Raw genomic sequence first — 18102 nt, 5'->3', positions numbered from 1 at the left:
ACTAGTGTAATTCCTCGAAGATCAGTCTTGGGACCAATCTTATTTAACATTTTCATTAAAGACCTTAGCACACTCCCACTTTTTGTGCCAATACAATTTTCAGATGACACAATGTCAGGAGGTATTGCCAATATGGAGGAGGACTGGAATATCATACAAGATCTGAACAACCTTGAAAACAGGAGTAATAGAAATGGGATGAAATTTAACAGTGCAAAGTGCAGGGTCATGCACTTTGGGACTAACAACAATAACTTTTGGTATAAGGTGGGGAAGTTTAAGTTGAAAGTGACAGAAGAGCAGAAAGACCTGGGTATATTGGTTGATCACAGGATGTCTATGAGCTACCAATGTGATCTGGCCGTGAAAAATCTTCATGCAATCCTAGGAGTTATTTCTAGTAGAGATAGGGCAGAAATGGTTACTCTCCCTGTGCAGTACCGCAAGAAATCATTACAGCTATTCACACAGGTTATTGCGCCTGCGTCCTGGCCCCCGGGAGAGCACCCACCAAAATGTCACCGAATTTCAGCGGCATTTCGGCGGGGATGCCTCTCGATGACGCCACTTGCCGTCGACAAGTGACGTCATCAAGAGGCGTCGCTCCCGAATTTCGGCAGGGACGCCTCTCGATAACGTCGCTTGTCGACGGCAAGCGGTGTCATCAAGAGGTGTCACCGCTGAAATGCCGCCAAAATTCGACAGCATTTCAGTGGGTGCTCCACTGCCGCAGTGGTCCTTCGTCTGGCGCCTGCCAGACGAAAAGGTTGGGGACCATTGGGTTCTATATACTCAGGAAACAAGACCTGTGCATCTCTGTGGACACCTCTATGAAGATCTCTGCTGAATATGTAGCAGTGATTTAAAGAAGGAAGTGTTAGGATGCACACAAAACAGGACAGAAAAACATACTGTGTGCAATACTGGTCACCCCATCTCAGAAAGGGTCTTTCAGGCGGAGCAATTAGAATAATTACAGCTCTGAAGACAAGGTCATATAAAGACTGATTGAAAGAGGTGCTCTTATCTATCTTCTTTCCTAATACAAGAAGAGGAAACTCAAATACACTGAAAGGCAGCAATTCTCAAACTATAAGAGGAAATGGTATTTTATATGAGGCATAATTAGCCTGTGAAACTCCTTACCACAAGAAAAACAAAAGGATATTGACGTGGCTAAAGGGAACATGAAGATTTACACTGGGTAGGACTGAAAACAAAACAGACAAGCAAAGGAAAAAAAACCAACCCAAATGGACAAAGGATTCAAAGAGGCCCAGGCACTGATATGGAAATGCAAATAATCAGAGTTATGACCGTTCTCAAAAACACAAGCATTTTGTAAGGGAGAGAAACCCCCTCCTGCTTCAGGGCACAAGGCAAACATTAACTGATGGGGGTCAGGAAGGAACTTTCCCTGGGGGCAGGTTAGTCTGTCATCGGGCATTAGGGGGTTTCTCGCACCTTCTCCTGAAGCAGCAAGTGCTGGTCACTGTAAGAAGCAGGATCCCAGACTAGCTTAGCCTGAATCTGATTTGCTCTGGCAACAACTCGTGTGTTCTGAAAAGCTTCTGTTTTAGAGCCTGATTCAGCAAAACACGTATGCACATGCTGAATCGGGATGGACCGACTCATGGCTTAAAGTGCAGCATGTGCTCAGCTACCCTGCTGAATGGGGGCACTAGTGAAAATGCATTTAAAGGCCTGTCTAGATAATGATCCCCAAATAAAAGCAACTGCTTTAAAGCTCCTATGAAAATAAACAATGATTATTGGCTGAAGGAAGTGAAGCCCCACACTCAAATCAATGATGTTTCTGTTTATCTGTCTGTAACGTAATAACCTCTGAAAGTTAAAACACATCCCATCAGCGCCAATGCTTCAGGGTGTGCTCTAGGCATCAGTGGGCAGAAACCTCCTGATTTTGGTAAAAATTGGAAAACCGTCAAAACCTGATTTCCACTAAAATCACCATTTGATCCCTCAGGATACAGATACATACTAGAACAGGGGTCCTCAACCTACGGCACGTGTGCCAAAGGTGGCACGCAAGATGATTTTTTTTTAATGGCAGGCTGTGGGTCCCGGACACCGCTCAGCCCTCTGCCGGCCTGGGGTTCCACCTGCCAGCTCCTGCCTGCCGAGGTCTTGGCCGCCGGCCCATTCAGCCCACTGTCAGCCCCGCTCAGCCCGCTGCCAGCTGAGTGAACGGAACCCCAGGCCGGCAGCGGGCTCAGGCTCAGCAGTGGCCAGGACCCACAGCCTGCCATTTAAAAAAAAATCGGCTCATGTTCCACCTTTGGCATGTGTGCCATAGGTAGAGGACCCCTGTTCTAGTGTATACTATGTGCTCTGTACTTTATGGTAATTTTCACTGTACGTGATGTTCCCCTTACGCGCTAACTTTAGAACCTAACCCCTGCATAAGATGGGACTCCACTGTATCCATTTTTGAAAGTTTATAATAATAAAATAATAATAATAGGAGATATACCAATCTCCTAGAACTGGAAGGGACCTTGAAAGGTCATCAAGTCCAGCCCCCTGCCTTCACTAGCAGGACCAATTTTTGCCCCAGATCCCTAAGGATTCAGCTCCCAACCCTGGGTTTAGCAGGCCAATGCTCAAATCACTGAGCTATCCCTCCCCTAATAATAAGCAATGCTCTGAGGGGAGGAGAAGAGGGGAACGCAAGGTGGAAGTTTCGCCTAGAGTGCAAAATATCCTTGCACTGGCCCTGAGCATGGGCATAGTGCTGGCTACGTGGACAGCAGAGTGAACCCAACCCTGCTCCTTCCCCGGCAGTGTGGGCGTCATAGATCCCCTGTGAGGTCCGAGAGTGGGGACCATGTTCATTCCATGTCTTGACTGTGAGGGACAAGGGGCAGAGCTGCTCTGCATGCAGCACAAACTAAACTGACTTTCTAGTTCCACTGGAGGGCTATAAAACTTGATGCAAAGTCTGAGCTTCCCCCCAACGAAGAAAGGGACCGTACCTTTCTCTGCAAGGTGTGCCTCTGAAAGCAAACAACAAGGGAGATGTATTACACGGCAGAACATTTCACTTCAGTTATTGCAAACTCATAGGAATAATTTTTCTACTGGTAGAAAGTGGAAACCACACGGGGGTGCTCCGTGTAAGGGGACTGCTGGACCCTTACTGAAACTTAACAGGGGCTTTTGGTTGGCCCTCTCCCAGTACCCAAAAAAGGGAGAAATCAAGATCCTGCGACTGACAGTCCCCAGGGCCAATGGGAAGGGGCCGAAGTGACAGATCAGCCTGATTGATAGGGCAGGCAGGCCAATGAAGGAGTCAGAAGCCGAGGGTCCCATCCTCCATGTGAACTGGAGCTGCCTGGGCTAGAGTTGGGGCCAAGCTCAGGAGAGAGCAGGAGCCCAAGTATAGCTGGGGAGCAGAGACGCGCTGACCAGAGCCAGAGGGGCCGGAAAAGCAGCCCCGGGAGCTGCACTGGAGGCAGAGCAGCAGCGCTGAGGCAGGCTGGAGCTGGAGCTGAGGCAGGGTGGAGCCGGAGCTGGAGCAGTCCGGAGCCGGTGCAGTGAGCAGCTGGGGAGAGCGAGGGGGACCCTGGGCCATGGGCCCAGCGCAGGGAGACACCCCCAGCCAAGAGGCCTTGCAGGGTGGGGGCGATGCTGGGAAGAAGGGTCCTGCCTCCGCCAGAGCATGTGTTGACCCGCAGCATCCCTGCAGCACAGCCAGGGCCTGGGCAGGAGGCCTGGGATGTGTGAGGGACAGACTGTGAACTGCCCTTGCAATCCAGAGATGCTGGTTGCGGTGTCCCCGTGCCACAGAGCAGGGTGATGGGTTTTCCCTTCACCTTTCCCATTTTTTCCTTATTTGTTTATTATTAGTTGCTGTTTAATAAATTGTATTTGCTTGAACTGTATGGAAGCGTCCAGAGCAGAGAGAGCCCCCCGGCGTGGGGACACCTTAGCTCCTGTTCTAAGTGACTACGACAAGGTTGGGGGTCGAGCCCCCAGGGATCCTGGGCCCAGCCTTGTTGGGGTTACAAGGACTCTGCCACCCAGGAGAGTGGAAGGGGAGCCCTCGAGGTCGGGCAGGGCTCTGGGTAAGGAAGTGGGAGCGAGGACTCAGACCCTTTCGCTAGCCAGTTCCACCGGGGTCGTGTATAAGCCAGGAAAGTTCTCCATAATGGCGAGACCCTTCCCCTGCTTACATAAGCCTGGCTATTCCCACTGCCAGCATGATACTGGGGACTCAGTGAGTAGGGCAGTTATAATGCTGAGTAAACGGCTGTCTCTTCTCCCTTTTGGCTGAGTGAAGCAAGGCCCCACACCGAACTCAACGGCATTTCTGTCTGTGATAGAATAACTTTTGAAAACCACATCCCATTGTCTCCAGCATTTCAGGCCATGTTCTAGGCATCAGTCGGCAGAATCTTATTGGTTTTGGTGAAAACTGGAAATCTGTAGAAGCCTGATTTCCACTAAAATCACAGTTTGTTTGATCCCCCAAGATACAGGGTGAGGCAGTGACCTCAGGGTTAAGGTTAGGGTTTAAGGTGAAGGTGACATTAGAGTTAGGGTTAGCAGGCCCGTCATCCCCACTTCAGCCAGCCCCTGCCAGCTGGGCTCATCACCTCCCCACTCTGGTCAGTACCCTATTGATTTATTTGGGTGAAAAATCAGAAAAGCCTGATTTCAATGGAAATTAGTTTTTTTTTCCAGTTTTCTGCTTTTCTCCAAAATCAGTAGGGTTCTGGCCAGAGTTGGGGGCAGAGGGAGAGGGACCCAGTTGAAGTTGGGGGTTGAGGAGCCGAGCCGGATAAACCACTGAGTCTATGTAAGCAATGAAGTCTGCGACCCTCTAGTTAAAGAATTGCCACATAATTGGTTTAAACTCTTGGGGTGAGATTCTGCATTTGGAACCTGCAGCCCAGGGGCATGTGAGGGCAAAGGTGACTAAGTCACCACATCCACATCTCCTGATCCTGGGTGCTCTGGATGCCAAAGCAGCCCCCAGTTTAACTTAAGGCTTCTCTGCAGGGGAAGGTTACACCAGTGTAAGGTAAGGTGGGAATTTGAACCACTCTTCTTTTATGGGTACAGCGCCCCGTGTCAGCACTTTTGTTCGGTATTTTTATGGCTTAATGGACGCCTTTAGTTATGGCAGCCTTTCCCCGGGTACCTACGGGCAGCAGCGCAGCCCAGAATCTCTGCAGCACTCTGTGCTGTGGCCCTCGCCCCGAATACCCCACCTGTTCCCAGTCGCATCTCCCATACACCCGCACAATAGGGCTTTCGAGTGGGTCCTCAAAGGGGCTGTTTTCTGCAGTGCCTGCACAGGAGGAACCCTCCCTCAGTTGGATCCTAGCCTTCTGGAGCCCTTTTACACTGCTCTGGCCTTTTTACTGAACATAAAGGATTGAAGTGGGGGTGAAAATCTCACCCTCCATGTATTAATAAGTGTGCGGCCTTTCTGGGTCTGAAGGTAGCATTCTGCAAGTGACCTGGGTGTAAGCAGTGCACCAGCCCAGGGAGATCTGCAAGCAAGTGTGGTTTGCTGCTCACACCCATCACACTGGGGTTGGGATGCTGACACTAAAGTGATTTTTATTATCTCAGTGCTGATCGTTTTAGCAGAAACGTCCAGGCCATGTGCTTCTCTGTCATAGCTGGATGCACGGGCAGATACTGGGGCGGGGGACACTGGGGCAATGGCAGATATTGGGGGGAGGCAGTGAAGCCGCTACCTGAAATTAAAGGTTGCTAGGGTGAGGAACAGTAAATTCAATTCCCTCACACCTCTATCCAAATATTGAGTAACCTCTGTTCATGCTAAAACGGAAAAGAGAGAGAGGAGATGCATTCTCTCGTCCCACCCCCCCATAACAAAATGCCTCCTGAATTCCAAAAAAACCAAACACAGCCCATGGTCACAGAGGGTGGAATCCTGCCCCTTCCCTCTTTACATGGTCGTGGACGGGCCAGAACACAGGAGGGATCCCATGTGAGGGATCCTGCTAAACACTGGACAAGTCTCACAGTCCCCAGCAATGACTCAGGCTCAGGGTGTTGTTTCTATAATTTCCATGGGGTTTATTAGGACAATTGGCCCCTTCCCCTTCAGAACCCGTCTGAGATGGGGTGACCAGTACTGCTCACTGCTTGGGCTCTGGTGCTCCCATCACTCATTCAAATACTAGCAGGTTATTTGTAGTTGTTCCAGCCCATGTGTGTTTTGCACTTTCTCCAGAACACATGTGTAGCCCCCTCCCACCCCATCAGCCCTGTCTCTGTGCAAATACCTCCCCCCCACAATGCCTACTGAAATGAGAGTTGGCTGATTTCCCACCAATCACTGCTCCCCATTGCTCTGCCATGTCCCCACTGCAGTCCACACAGCTCCATAGCCATAGCCTGAGCCATCACCTCCCATGGGACCTCCAGGCCCAGCCATGTCCCAAGGGTGAATGAGGGAATCTCTGTCCTGTGAAGATCTATACACTGAGCCACAGCCTCCTTTTGGTTTCATTCCAAATGTCTCCCCTGCCTGGCAATCTCTAGTTTACTGATCCTTCACATTTTTGGGAAACAGTCACATATAACCTTTAACCCACGCCACTGGTCCCACACACTGACCTTTCTGTCTCTCCAGTTCAGATTCCAGGGTCTCTAGAGGAAGAAAAGGGAAAGAGGTGAGATTTCACACTGTTGTATTTATGAGAATAACCCTAATGTCAGTTAATGTAACTGATCCAGACACTTACCTTTCTCTCTCCCCAGTTCAGATTGCAGGGTCTCTAGGGGGGGAGAAAAGGGGGAGAGGTGAGATTTCATTCCATCACATTGATGATGAAGTTCCTATTATTGTTTAATGCAGCTGTGCTGTAGTTATGAAATAGAGAAACAAGAACACATAGCCAGACACATGTTGTCACACAGATCTGTCGGTCTGTGGAGGTCCCTGAACTCAGCGTCCCTGCTGCCTGAGACTGAACTGCAGTAGTGGATGATTCAACTTGTCCCCTATGCTATGTACTCCTTGGGTCATAGCAGCCATCCCTGCTTCTTGAGCCCCAAGACATCAAAACTGGCTGTCATGAGAGGGGAGGAGAAAAGGTCTCTGTTTATCCAGTTCCCTTTCTGCTGCCCTCTGAGCCTATTTCCTGAATGGCCCTGTAGCAGGGTGGACCTCTGTTCCTGTCCTGAAGGGTTAAAAACAGACCTGGGAAGGGGCTGTGGCTGGAGAAAGCAGCCTTTAGGCTGGGGCAAGAAGCCTGGGATGATTGGGGAAAGCAGGCTCAGCTGTGGCCATGCCCCAATCAGGCCCAGCTGCCCCTATGGGAGGCTGTGAGCTAGAAGCCCAGGCAGTCAATCTCTCTCTGTTTGTAGAGGGAGAAGGGCCTGGCTGCAGGGAGCTGGACACAGAGTACCTGAGTGGAGCAGGGCTGGGGAAAGGCAGAGGAGCTGGGGAGCTCCAGCCTGGAAAGCCCCAGGCTGCGGCCTAGCAGAAGGCAATAGGTACTGGGGGGTTGCAGAGGGCAGCCCAGCGGTAGGCAAAGGCAGCAGGTCCAAACCCTCCTTGCCAGTGATGAGGGGCTGATACTGCAGCCTGCCCCAGGGTGTGGGGCTAGACGATGACTGGCCTTATACTGAGCCGAGGTGGGGAGAGAGGGTGGGAGTTCCCCGAGGAGAGGAGGGATAGAGGGTAGGGGTTCCCCTGAGAGAAAGGGGTTACTGCCAGGGGGCAGCACCCCCATGTAAAAGGGCACTGGGTCCAGGGAGGGACACAAGGGCCAGAGGACAGGCGGATCACCAGCCTGCAGAGGGTGCTCCAGCGCTGGAATGAGCTAATTCCCAGGAGTCACCAGCAGGAGGTGCCGCAGGGGTGAGTCGGCCCATTTACAGGCCCCAGATCCTGACTTTGGGGAGGGGGGACCTTTGAGGAGCAGTGGGCACTGTCTGGGATTCTCTGCTTGGTGTCCCCCTCTGCATCCCTGATTTTGAACCTATGACCCTCACTACTGTCCCTGTTTAATTATTGGGAGGGAAGAGAGTGATGCGGATGGGGCATTGACCTGGGCTGGGTCAGAGGCAGAGTCTGGTTGGCTTCGTCGTAGGCCAATTCCTGATTTTGAGAGTAGTGCCTGCCTCTGATCCTTATGATACCTAATGCTGGGAATGAAGGCATATTTAGACCTGATAGAAGCCTGCTGTGAATATTAAGAGTCTGCCCAGCCAGAACCAGACACACCGCCGCACTGCTCGGCAGGAGCGCGCAACCCCACCACCCAAAGTGCTGCCAGTGCGGCAGCGTGGCTGTGGGGGAGGGGGAACAGCAGGGGAGGGGCTGGGAGCTCAAGGGCTGGCCAGGACGGTCCTGCGGGCCGTAGTTTGCCCACCTCCGAGTTAGAGTGAGAGCCAGTGGCTGGAGCGCAGAGACGGAAGAGATTTTATTTTCTGGTTTATTTTGACTCGTACCAAGTAGAACCCACAAGGGCACTTTTGTGTCTCACCTTTTGGGGTGTGTGGAGTAACTTAAGGAGTGCTGAAGGGGGTAAACTGAGGCAGGGTATTTGCCAGGCCACCCTGAGCCAGCTGGGGGGTCAAGGGTACCACCATATGAGCAGTCTGTAAAACTGGCACCCATTTAACAGAACTGCTGCCTATTCCCCATGCAGAGAGAGCCTCGCTCTCCCCAGCCTGCCTGCGTGGGCCCCTCACCGCAGGGTCTGACCCCAGTGGTGCCTGTGCCATGGGTGAGCACCAGGAGCAAATGAACCCTGAGAAGTTGGCAGATGGTGTTGGGCCTCCTGGCCCCATATCCACCCACCCCAGCTCCCAGGCAGCTCCTGCTCCTCCACAGGCTCCAGCTCCACCTGAGCCTGCTTTCCCCTGACATCAGGCTGCTCCCTGGGCCTGTCTGGCTGGGTCACACCGAGTATCGTAGTGACTATAAGTGGGTCGTAGTGACCCACCTCCCCACAGCCCAGCACAAAGCCAGCAGGGTCACTACGATACTCTGTGTGACCCAGCCAGACAGGCCCAGGGAGCGGCTGGTTCAATACTGGGACTCTCATTCCCCTTTCAGGGCCAGCAGCCCTTTGTTCTGTCTCAAGCCCGTGTCTGGCAACTCGGGGGTCCCTGGGATCAGAGCATGGGAGTCAAGTGGCACTGAGCGGTCAGGGAAGGGTTAATCCTAGCGCGGTGGCACTTTGCTGCCCAGCCCTGGCTGGTCTTTGCCCTCTGGGTGCAGCACAGGGTGTGTGTCTCTGAGCAGATTCCTGCCCCCTCGCCCAGCCATTTGTCCCAGACACAGAATCCAGGTGCCAAGGGAAGGAGCAGCCCCAGCAGCGCGGCTTTGGCCCTGGCACGAGCTGAGCTTGCGAGCGCAGCAGCAGAGAGAGGGGGCTCAGCCATTCAGAGCAGCAGCATTCCCCCCTGCAGGGGAAGGGTCAGCGCTGGACAACAGGCTGGGCTGGGTCAGGGGCTGAGAGCACTGGCAGCAAGTGGGGCACCAGCATCAATAGTCCTGCTGGAGACCCTGAGCTGGGCCAGCCTGGAGCAGCCAGCAAGTCTCTCAGGGCCTGAGGCCATGCCTAGGGAGACGCTGCTGTGTCTTCCTTCCACCAGCACTCCCTACACCTGCTGCTAAGCATCAAGCAACCTCCATCTTCCTTTCTCAAAAATCCATTGCTCTCAGTTGGTTTCCCAGCACCAACTGCCCCCCACCCACTACTCCTGCGCTAACATGGTGCATATGTGCAAGGACCTATGTCCAATCGTCAAACTTACGTGACCGTCCCCTGGCATTATGAGACTCAGCTTCCCAGGCCCTCTCCCTGTCACTGCCCCTCTACATCCACTCCAGCCCAGTGTCCTTCTGGTTATTGGAATAGTGAACAGATTCTCTGGTGGTTAGAGCACTGACCTAGAAATCAGCAGATGTAGGTCCAGTTTGCAGCTCTGTCACAAATTCTCCCTATGACCTTGGATAAGTCACCAAATCTTTCTGTGTTTCAGTTTCCCATCTGTGAAATGGGAGGAATCGTCCATCCTCTCCCTCGCCCTGTGTCCGCCTGGCAGGGGTGGCTCTAGACATTTCGCCGCCCCAAGCACGACAGCACGCTGCGGGGAGTGCTCTGCCGGTCGCTGGTTCCGTGGCTTCAGTGGACCCTCCACAGGCATGCCTGCGGGAGGTCCACTGGAGCCCTGCCTGCCACCCTCCCAGCGACCGGCAGAGCGCCCCCGACGGCATGCCACCCCAAGCACGGGCTTGGCGTGCTGGGGCCTGGAGCCGCCCCTGCCGCCTGGTCTATTTAGATTGGTAGCTCTTTGGGGAAGGGATGGTCTTCTCTTTTGTGTCTTTACAGCTCCCAGCACTGGGAACCTGAGCCTAGCTGAAAACTCTAGGCAGAACTCCACTGCTAATAAGTGTATTAGGACCAGATTCTGCCACACCTTTACTGAGCAGTCTCACACCTCGAGTCCCATTGCTCAAGGATAGCAGAATCTGGCTTTTTATGTTGTATGAAATTCAATTCATTTTATGTATCAGAGGGGTAGCCGTGTTAGTCTGGATCTGTAAAAGCAGTAAAGAATCCTGTGGCACCTTATAGACTAACAGACGTTTTGCAGCATGAGCTTTCGTGGGTGAATACCCACTTCGTCGGATGCAAGTAGTGGAAATTTCCAGGGGCAGGTATATATATGCAAGCAAGAAGCAAGCTAGAGATAACGAGGTTAGATCAATCAGGGAGGATGAGGCCCTCTTCTAGCAGTTGAGGTGTGAAAACCAAGGGAGGAGAAACTGGTTTTGTAGTGGGCAAGCCATTCACAGTCTGGTCCTGCAGCAAAAAAACTTCAGGACCAGACTTCGGAGAGAAACTGTTGAGCTTCAGTTCATCTGCAAATTTGACACCATCAGCTCAGGATTAAACAAAGACTGTGCCTGGCTTGCCAACTACAGAACCAGTTTCTCCTCCCTTGGTGTTCACACCTCAACTGCTAGAACAGGGCCTCATCCTCCCTGATTGAACTAACCTCGTTATCTCTAGCTTGCTTCTTGCTTGCATATATATATCTGCCCCTGGAAATTTCCACTACTTGCATCCGACGAAGTAGGTATTCACCCACGAAAGCTCATGCTGCAAAACGTCTGTTAGTCTATAAGGTGCCACAGAATTCATTTTATGCTACTCTAAGACTTCCCAGGTGCTGCAGATGTTCATGTGGCAGTCTGCACCTGCAATGAAGAGCTGCCATGGGGGAGTTTGAGCCCAGACAGCCAAGCAGGGGGTAGTCCAGGGCTTGTGGTCCAAAATATCTCCAATTATTTGGGGGGTGGGAGACGGATAGCTCAGTGGTTTGAGCATTGGCCTACTAAACCCAGGGTTGTGAGTTCAATCCTTGAGGGGGGGGGACATTTGGGGAACTGGGGTAAAAATCTGGGGACTGGTCCTGCTTTGAGCAGGGGGTTGGACTAGATGACCTCCTGAGGTCCCTTCTAACCCTATGATTCTAGGATGGGATTCTTCTCCTTGGAACTAACTTTAGGCTTTTCCCCATGTAGATAAGCCCTTAACATAGCTAGTGTGGCACAGCTATTCAGCACTAGCTGTCTGTGTGGACACTCTCACTGCATACTAAGAATGCACTTGTTTGGTTTAGGTTAATCTACTTTGGAAGAACAGAAGTTTGGAATGAGTGTCCACAAGGGGAATTAATACAGAGTAGCTGTTGTGCTTTAAATCCAAACCCTAGTTATTTCACACAAACTTCCCTGTGAATTCTCCATGTCAACAAGCCCTAAATTTGGTGGGAGGAGGTTTGATTTCCTTGTTTTTGTATTTGTATATGTAGAGGCTGGTAGAGGCAGCATGCTGGGAGAGAAGCTGAACCCTGATTAGGGGGCGGGGCTTCTCTGGCTAGGGGTCCTATAAAGTTGGCCAGCCAGTTGTGCAGCAGCATAGGAGCCAGCAAACAGGGGAATTTGAGTTCTGTTGGAAGAGTTTGGGGGTGGGGAAGACCAAGAGGCAGGCAGAGATCTGAGTTACTACAGAGAATTCTTTCCTGGGTGCTGGCTGGTGAGTCTTGCCCACATGCTCAGGGTTTAGCTGATCACCATATTTGAGGTCGGGAAGGAATTTTCCTCTGGGGCAGATTGGCAGAGACCTTGGGGGTTTTTTTGCCTTCCTCTGCAGCATGGGGCACGGGTCACTTGCTGGAGGATTCTCTGCAGCCTGAGGTCTTCAAACTGCAATTTGAGGACTTCAATAACTCAGACATGGGTTAGGGGTTTGTTACAGGAGTGGGTGGGTGAGATTCTGTGGCCTGCATTGTGCAGGAGGTCAGACTAGATTATCATAATGGTCCCTTCTGACCTTAAAGTCTATGAATTTTCCATGTCAACAAGCCTTAAATTTGGTGGGATGAGGTTTGATTTCTTTGTTCCTCACCCCAGCAACCCTTTTAGAGCCACCAGCTGCCCTTTCCCTCTTCATCCAGTATCTGCCATCACATTCAGCAGGGTTGGATAAGTTCATTAGCTGGATGTTCTGCCAGAAATGGTTCACAGTAAAATAAACAATTCATTAACTAGATGCTACAAAATAGAAACAGAGAGCAGTTAAAGAATTGTCACTGACAGTCCTCCCTCCCCCTCCTCACCAGAGCGGGTACCCTGGAGGGTGTAGCTCAATAGTCAAGCTCCTCACACTTTCACACTGACTGTGACATTTTGTCCCTATAAGGTGACCAGATGAGGAGAGAATACCCCTTGGGAAACAGGGCTGAGCATCGCTTAGTATCAGCTTTGCTTACCTGTGAATCTTTGGGTTATGTCACGTGCTGAAAGAAACAGAAATGGGAATTTACACAAATTACAGACTCAACAAGACAAAAACTGGGGGGAGGGATAGCTCAGTGGTTTGAGCATTGACCTGCTAAACCCAGGGTTGTGAGTTCAATCCTTGAGGGAGCCATTTAGGGATCTGGGGCAAAAAAAAATTGGTCCTGCTAGTGAAGGCAGGGGGCTGGACTCAATGACCTTTCAAGGTCCCTTCCAGTTCTAGGAGATTGGTATATCGCCAATTATCTTATCTAAAAAATTAAGCTACACAAACTAAAACCAGAGCTTACTTTGTTCTGCCGGAGGGGTCCATGAGAATGAAAAGGGAGAAAAAAGAATAAAACAACAATAAACCATTAGTAGAGATGATCAGTGATAAAACCACCCCATTCTAAACCCAAATTACATTGGCTTCCATGTGAATTCTGCCTGAGTAAGGACATCAGGATTGGGCCTCTAATTATTAATTACAGCTTCTGCTTTAGTGCACTCAATCTTGCATAACCTCCATCCTAGAAATCAATGGGACTGCACCTGTGAGGATCACTCATGTGAGTCAGGGTGGCATAATTGGGCCTTTAGTGAAAAAGGGGCCAGGTTCCCTCCCCTGCTCTGGTCACTTCATGCAAGGATGGTGCAGATTAGCTGAATTGGGCCCTAACAGGACATCAGAGAATTCCTCCAGCATAGGGACTGCTCAGCTGGGGGAAAGCAGCATAGCCCACCCCTGTGCCAACTGCCCCCACCGTGCCAGCATGGTGTAGGGGCATGTCAGGAGTCATAGGGTTTAGACAGAGGGGCAGAACTGGATCACACAGCCAATGCTTGGGGACCACAGACAGCTGGAGTAAACAGGGGCTGCAGTGATTGATGCTGGGGCATCTTGAGAATTCAGGAGCCATAACCAACTCCCTACTGCCCCCCTCCCCAGTACAATACTCCAAGCAGATCTTGGCACAGGAGAGATTCTGGTCTCCAGTTCAAAGACCTCTTCTTTTGAGTTTCCATAATCTGGTCATGCAGGGATGATCCCAGGCATGCTGAGCCTGCTCCTGGCCTCAGTGAGAGCGGAGGGTGCTCAGCTCTGCGCAGGATTAGGCACATGTTCCTTCTCCTACAAGTGCTCTGTGGAAGCCAGCAGGGGTCAGAGGGCCCAATCCTGCCCCAAGCAAGGCAATGGGTGCAGGAGTGTGGTTGTGGTGAGCTTAGAGAGTTGGGCCTTTTTTGTCAGAGATAATTATTGTTAAGATCGGCCATCCTGGGTCAGGCCAAAGGTCCACCTAGCCCAGCGTCCTGTCTGCCGACAGTGGCCAGTGCCAGGTGCCCCACAAGGAATGAACAGAACAGGGAATCAAGTGACCCATCCCCTATCACCCATTCCCAGCTTCTGGCAAACAGAGGCTACAGGCACCATCCCTGCCCACCCTGGCTAATAGCCACTGATGGACCTGTCCTCTGTTCATTTATCTAGTTCTTTTTTGAACCCTGTTAGTGTCTTGGCCTTCACAACATCCTCTGGCAAGGGGTTCCACAGGTTGACTGTGTGGTGTGTGAAGAAATACTTCCTTTTGTTTGTTTCAAACTTGCTGTCTCTTCATTTCACTGGGTGACCCCTAGTTCTTGTGTTATGAGAAGAGATAAATAGCATTTACTTTCTCTATACCATTTATATGTCTCTATCACATCCCCCCACTTAGTTATGTTTTCCAAGATGAACAGTCCGTTTTTCATCTCTCCTCGTACAGAAGCTGTTCCATACCCTTTAGTCATTTTTGTTGCCCTTTTCTGAACCTTTTCCATTTCTAACGTATCTTTTTTGAAATAGGGTGACTAGAGCTATCTACAGTTGGGTTTATGTTTTCCAATGTGCATCACTTTACGTTTATCAACATTGAATTTCATCTGTCATTTTGTTGCCCAGTCACACAGTTTTGTGAGATCCCTTTTTAACACAGTCAGCTTTGTACTTAACTCTCGAGTAGTTCTGTATCCTCCGCAAATTTTGCCACCTCACTATTTGCCTCTGCTTACTATTACAAGATCTCTCTGAAGACAGAAAGTGAAGTTTGTTTGCAATTTTTTTTTCAAGGGTTAATGTGAAAAATAAAACTTAATATTCATATTTCAGTGCCACAAATTTTCCATTTATTATTTCTAGCTAAAATCTCTATATTTGTATGTTATCAGTCCTAGGCCTGGATTTCCCCTTGTATTGTGTGTCACTGTAACAAGTACCACACATCAGTTTACTTTATACACAGCATTTTCAGTGTTCACTTTCCAAGATTGAGCTTGATGAAACCTAGTAAAACCACACTTACCTGCCATTGCCTCATATTCCGCTGGAAAGTAAGACAATGTGAATTAATCCTGAGTCACAAGTAATATCCCCCTCACTGGTGTTATGACTGTTTTGAGAGTTTTTTTTCCTTAAGATACTAAGCAGAGCACAGCACAGGGACTGGCTGCTTGTGGGGAAAATGACCCAACTTCTCTTGTCCCTGTTGTTACATGTAATATTTTACACACATCAGATACTGTACAGAGAAACCTGGACCAGAGATCAGGGCTTCCTGGCTCCATGAGATAGCTCTATATCCCGCCCCCCCCCTCCTTCCTGTGACAGTTGGGCAGGGGGTTACAGGTCCCCCCCATCACTGGCCACTAGGGGTTTCTCACGTCATTTGAAGCAGCTGGCAGTGCAGGTCAGAGACAGAATCCCAGGGTAGGTGGGCCCTGATCTGATTTGCACTGGCCACTTCTGTATTCTTAAGAACACATGTTTTTAGGGCTTAGTTCAGCAAAGAAATTAAGCAGATTCTTAAGTACTTTGCTTAATTGGGACATTTAGTGAATATACATTTAAGGGACTATTCATCACAGATAACTATCCCTGAATAAAAACTGTTCACTTGAAAAGCAGCAAAGAATCCTGTGGCACCTTAAAGACTAACAGACGTTTTGCAGCATGAGCTTTCGTGGGTGAATACCCACTTCTTCAGATGTTCACTTGAAGTTAAAGGTTTTTTTGAAAATTACCTATAAATTGTTATATATGGCAAATAAAGTTTTAACAAGTAAAAAGGTGTTTTTCAAACAGGAATTTGCCAGGCGTCCAGATTTCTGAGACCGCTTTTAAAATATCAGCCTCATTGTCTGAAAGGCTGGAAATTCATAACGCCATTCCCAGCATCAGCCTTCTCCCAGCCACTGTCAGTAAAATTTTCAAAACCACCTAAGTGACTGAGGCATCCAAGTTCTGCTGAAAGTCATTGGGACTTTGGCTCCTAAAACACTGCACACTTTTGAAAGTATTTACACTCTGGACATATTGAGTAAGGGGCAAAGATGGAGAACGTCTGCACAGAGATCAAACCAATCTCAATTTCAGTTCATAGTGAGATCCCTTAATAGGTGCCTGGAAGATCCAAGAAATTCATTGCAAAGTTTGAGATTTTTCCATCTCCTCCCCATTCCTCTCCCTTAAAATGTAATGAAGAAATGTTACCTTTCTCTGAAAGATGTTTTTCTATAAATAAATAACAAGAGAGACATAAAGTGACATAGTTGACTTAAGTGATGGCAAACTTACAGCAGTATTTTTTTTCCTACGGATCATTGTACACACAGACACTCTCTTCCTATCTGTTCCCCTGGTCTATATTATACTGAGGCCATAGGGTTGGATCCACAAGGGGTCTTAGACTCTGTGATGCTCACCATCACAATACCTAACTTTTAGTTGTCCAGAAAAATCATAGGGAAAACAATGAGATTCACAGAGCCTGAGTTAGGGGCCTTGGCTTGTGACAGAGACATGCCCAAGCAAGCGTATTACAAGCTCATCAAAGAGAGGGTCATGTGTGGTCTCTGCCGAAAGCAAAGATCTAGCTGATTCTCATAGTTATTGTGAGATGTCTGTACAAGGGGAAAAAATAGTTTTGTAACATGTAGAATATTATGTTCCTGTAGTGAGTCAGTGTGGCTCCCCTCCTGCCCAGCAGAGGGAGCACCCCTGCAGACACCCAAGTGGGTGGAGCCACCGCTGCCTGTTCCCGCCCCCCGGAAGTCAAGGGGCAGGACAGGAAGTATAAAGGCCGGCCGCCAGAGCTCAGTCAGGGCCCAGCTGCCGCAGGGAGCAGATGTGCTGCCGGGAGCTCGTGACTGGGAACCCTCCAGGACTTGAGGCAGTTGCCCTGACTGGCTGGAGCTTCCCTGCGCCCGCTACGAGGAGGAGCCACCGGAGGCCCCCCCCCCCCGTTACCGGGAGGAGCCGCTGGAACCCCCCCATGCCCGCTATGAGGAGGAGCCGTCGGAGCCTCCCCGTCCCTGCTGTTACCCGGAGGAGCCGCCCGAGCACGCCTGGCCGGACTTCCCCGAGGAGCTGCTGGACCTGCCACCAAGCCCTGGCCGAGAGGAGCCCATGCTGGTTGACTGGCCTGGACCTGAAGCTATGGACGAGGTAGGCTCTGAGGGGGAAACTAGAAGTAGCCCGGGGGTAGCCGACCCCAGTCAGGTTGCAGACGCCTACGAGCCTATGTCAGTGTGTTGCGGTCAGGACCCCACTGGCCTGCAGCAGTGATAGCCGCTGCTAGGGCCCCAGGCTGGGACGCAGTGGAGTGGGCGGGCCTGCATCCCCCCTGCCACCCCACTCATGGGTGGCAGTTTTCCCCCTCACCCAACACTCAGGTGTAAGTGTTGGGCCTGTATACTCTTTGCTGCTCAGCCCTGCACCATAGGGCCTGTGCTCCCTGAACTGCTGGTTGCTCAGCCCCTGCACCAGAGGGCCTGAGCCACTTTATACTGTCTATTGCTGCTCAGCCCCTGCACCAGAGGGCCTGAGCTTCCTAATACTGTTGGTTGCTGCTCAGCCCCGGCACCAGGGGGCCTGAGCCTCCTCGAGCCGTGTACTGTTGCTCAGCCCGTTCAACAGAGGATGTGTAGTGAGTCGGTGTGGCTCCCCTCCTGCCCTCAGGAGGGTCGAGCCCCGGTGCTAACGGTTACATTCCCCAAAACTACTGAAGGTAAAACAACTCACCTGAGGCTGGGTGAGTCTCAGAATTCACTCATTTAGCAGTGAGAACACTGACATCCAGGGCCGGTGCAAGGATATTTTGTGCCCTTGGCAAAACTTCCACCTTGTGCCCCCCTTGTGGCAGCTCCCCACCCTCTGCCCTGAGGCACCGCCCCCGCCCCAGCTCACCCCTGCTCCGTGCACAAGCACCCTGAGCACGCTATGGCCGCTTCACTTCTCCTGCCTCCCGGGCCTG

General features: G+C 50.8%; 1 protein-coding gene across 8 annotated transcripts in view; it reads right to left on the bottom strand.

Moving 5' to 3' along the window:
- The window catches only part of LOC123358685 (butyrophilin subfamily 1 member A1-like), a 48804-nt gene that overhangs the window by 8574 nt on the left and 22128 nt on the right, over positions 1–18102 (bottom strand). For 4 of the 8 annotated variants that reach the window (XM_045000987.1, XM_045000984.1, XM_045000985.1 and 1 more), the window contains 7 exons: positions 16341–16361; positions 15154–15174; positions 13123–13128; positions 12805–12831; positions 6750–6782; positions 6622–6654; positions 2997–3017 (listed from right to left, as the gene is read on the bottom strand). The exons of 1 other annotated variant lie outside the window; for it this stretch is intronic. In XM_045000987.1, coding sequence (XP_044856922.1) covers positions 2997–3017; positions 6622–6654; positions 6750–6782; positions 12805–12831; positions 13123–13128; positions 15154–15174; positions 16341–16361 — 162 coding nt within the window. The remainder of the gene's footprint in view (positions 1–2996; positions 3018–6621; positions 6655–6749; positions 6783–12804; positions 12832–13122; positions 13129–15153; positions 15175–16340; positions 16362–18102) is intronic. 3 more of the 8 variants (XM_045000986.1, XM_045000990.1, XM_045000991.1) reach the window with 3 other exon arrangements.

Source organism: Mauremys mutica, unplaced genomic scaffold (genome assembly GCF_020497125.1).
Source record: "Mauremys mutica isolate MM-2020 ecotype Southern unplaced genomic scaffold, ASM2049712v1 Super-Scaffold_100095, whole genome shotgun sequence".
Taxonomy (NCBI): domain Eukaryota; kingdom Metazoa; phylum Chordata; order Testudines; family Geoemydidae; genus Mauremys; species Mauremys mutica.
Note: the sequence above shows the minus strand (reverse complement) of the source record. Positions and strands in the feature narration are given on the sequence as shown.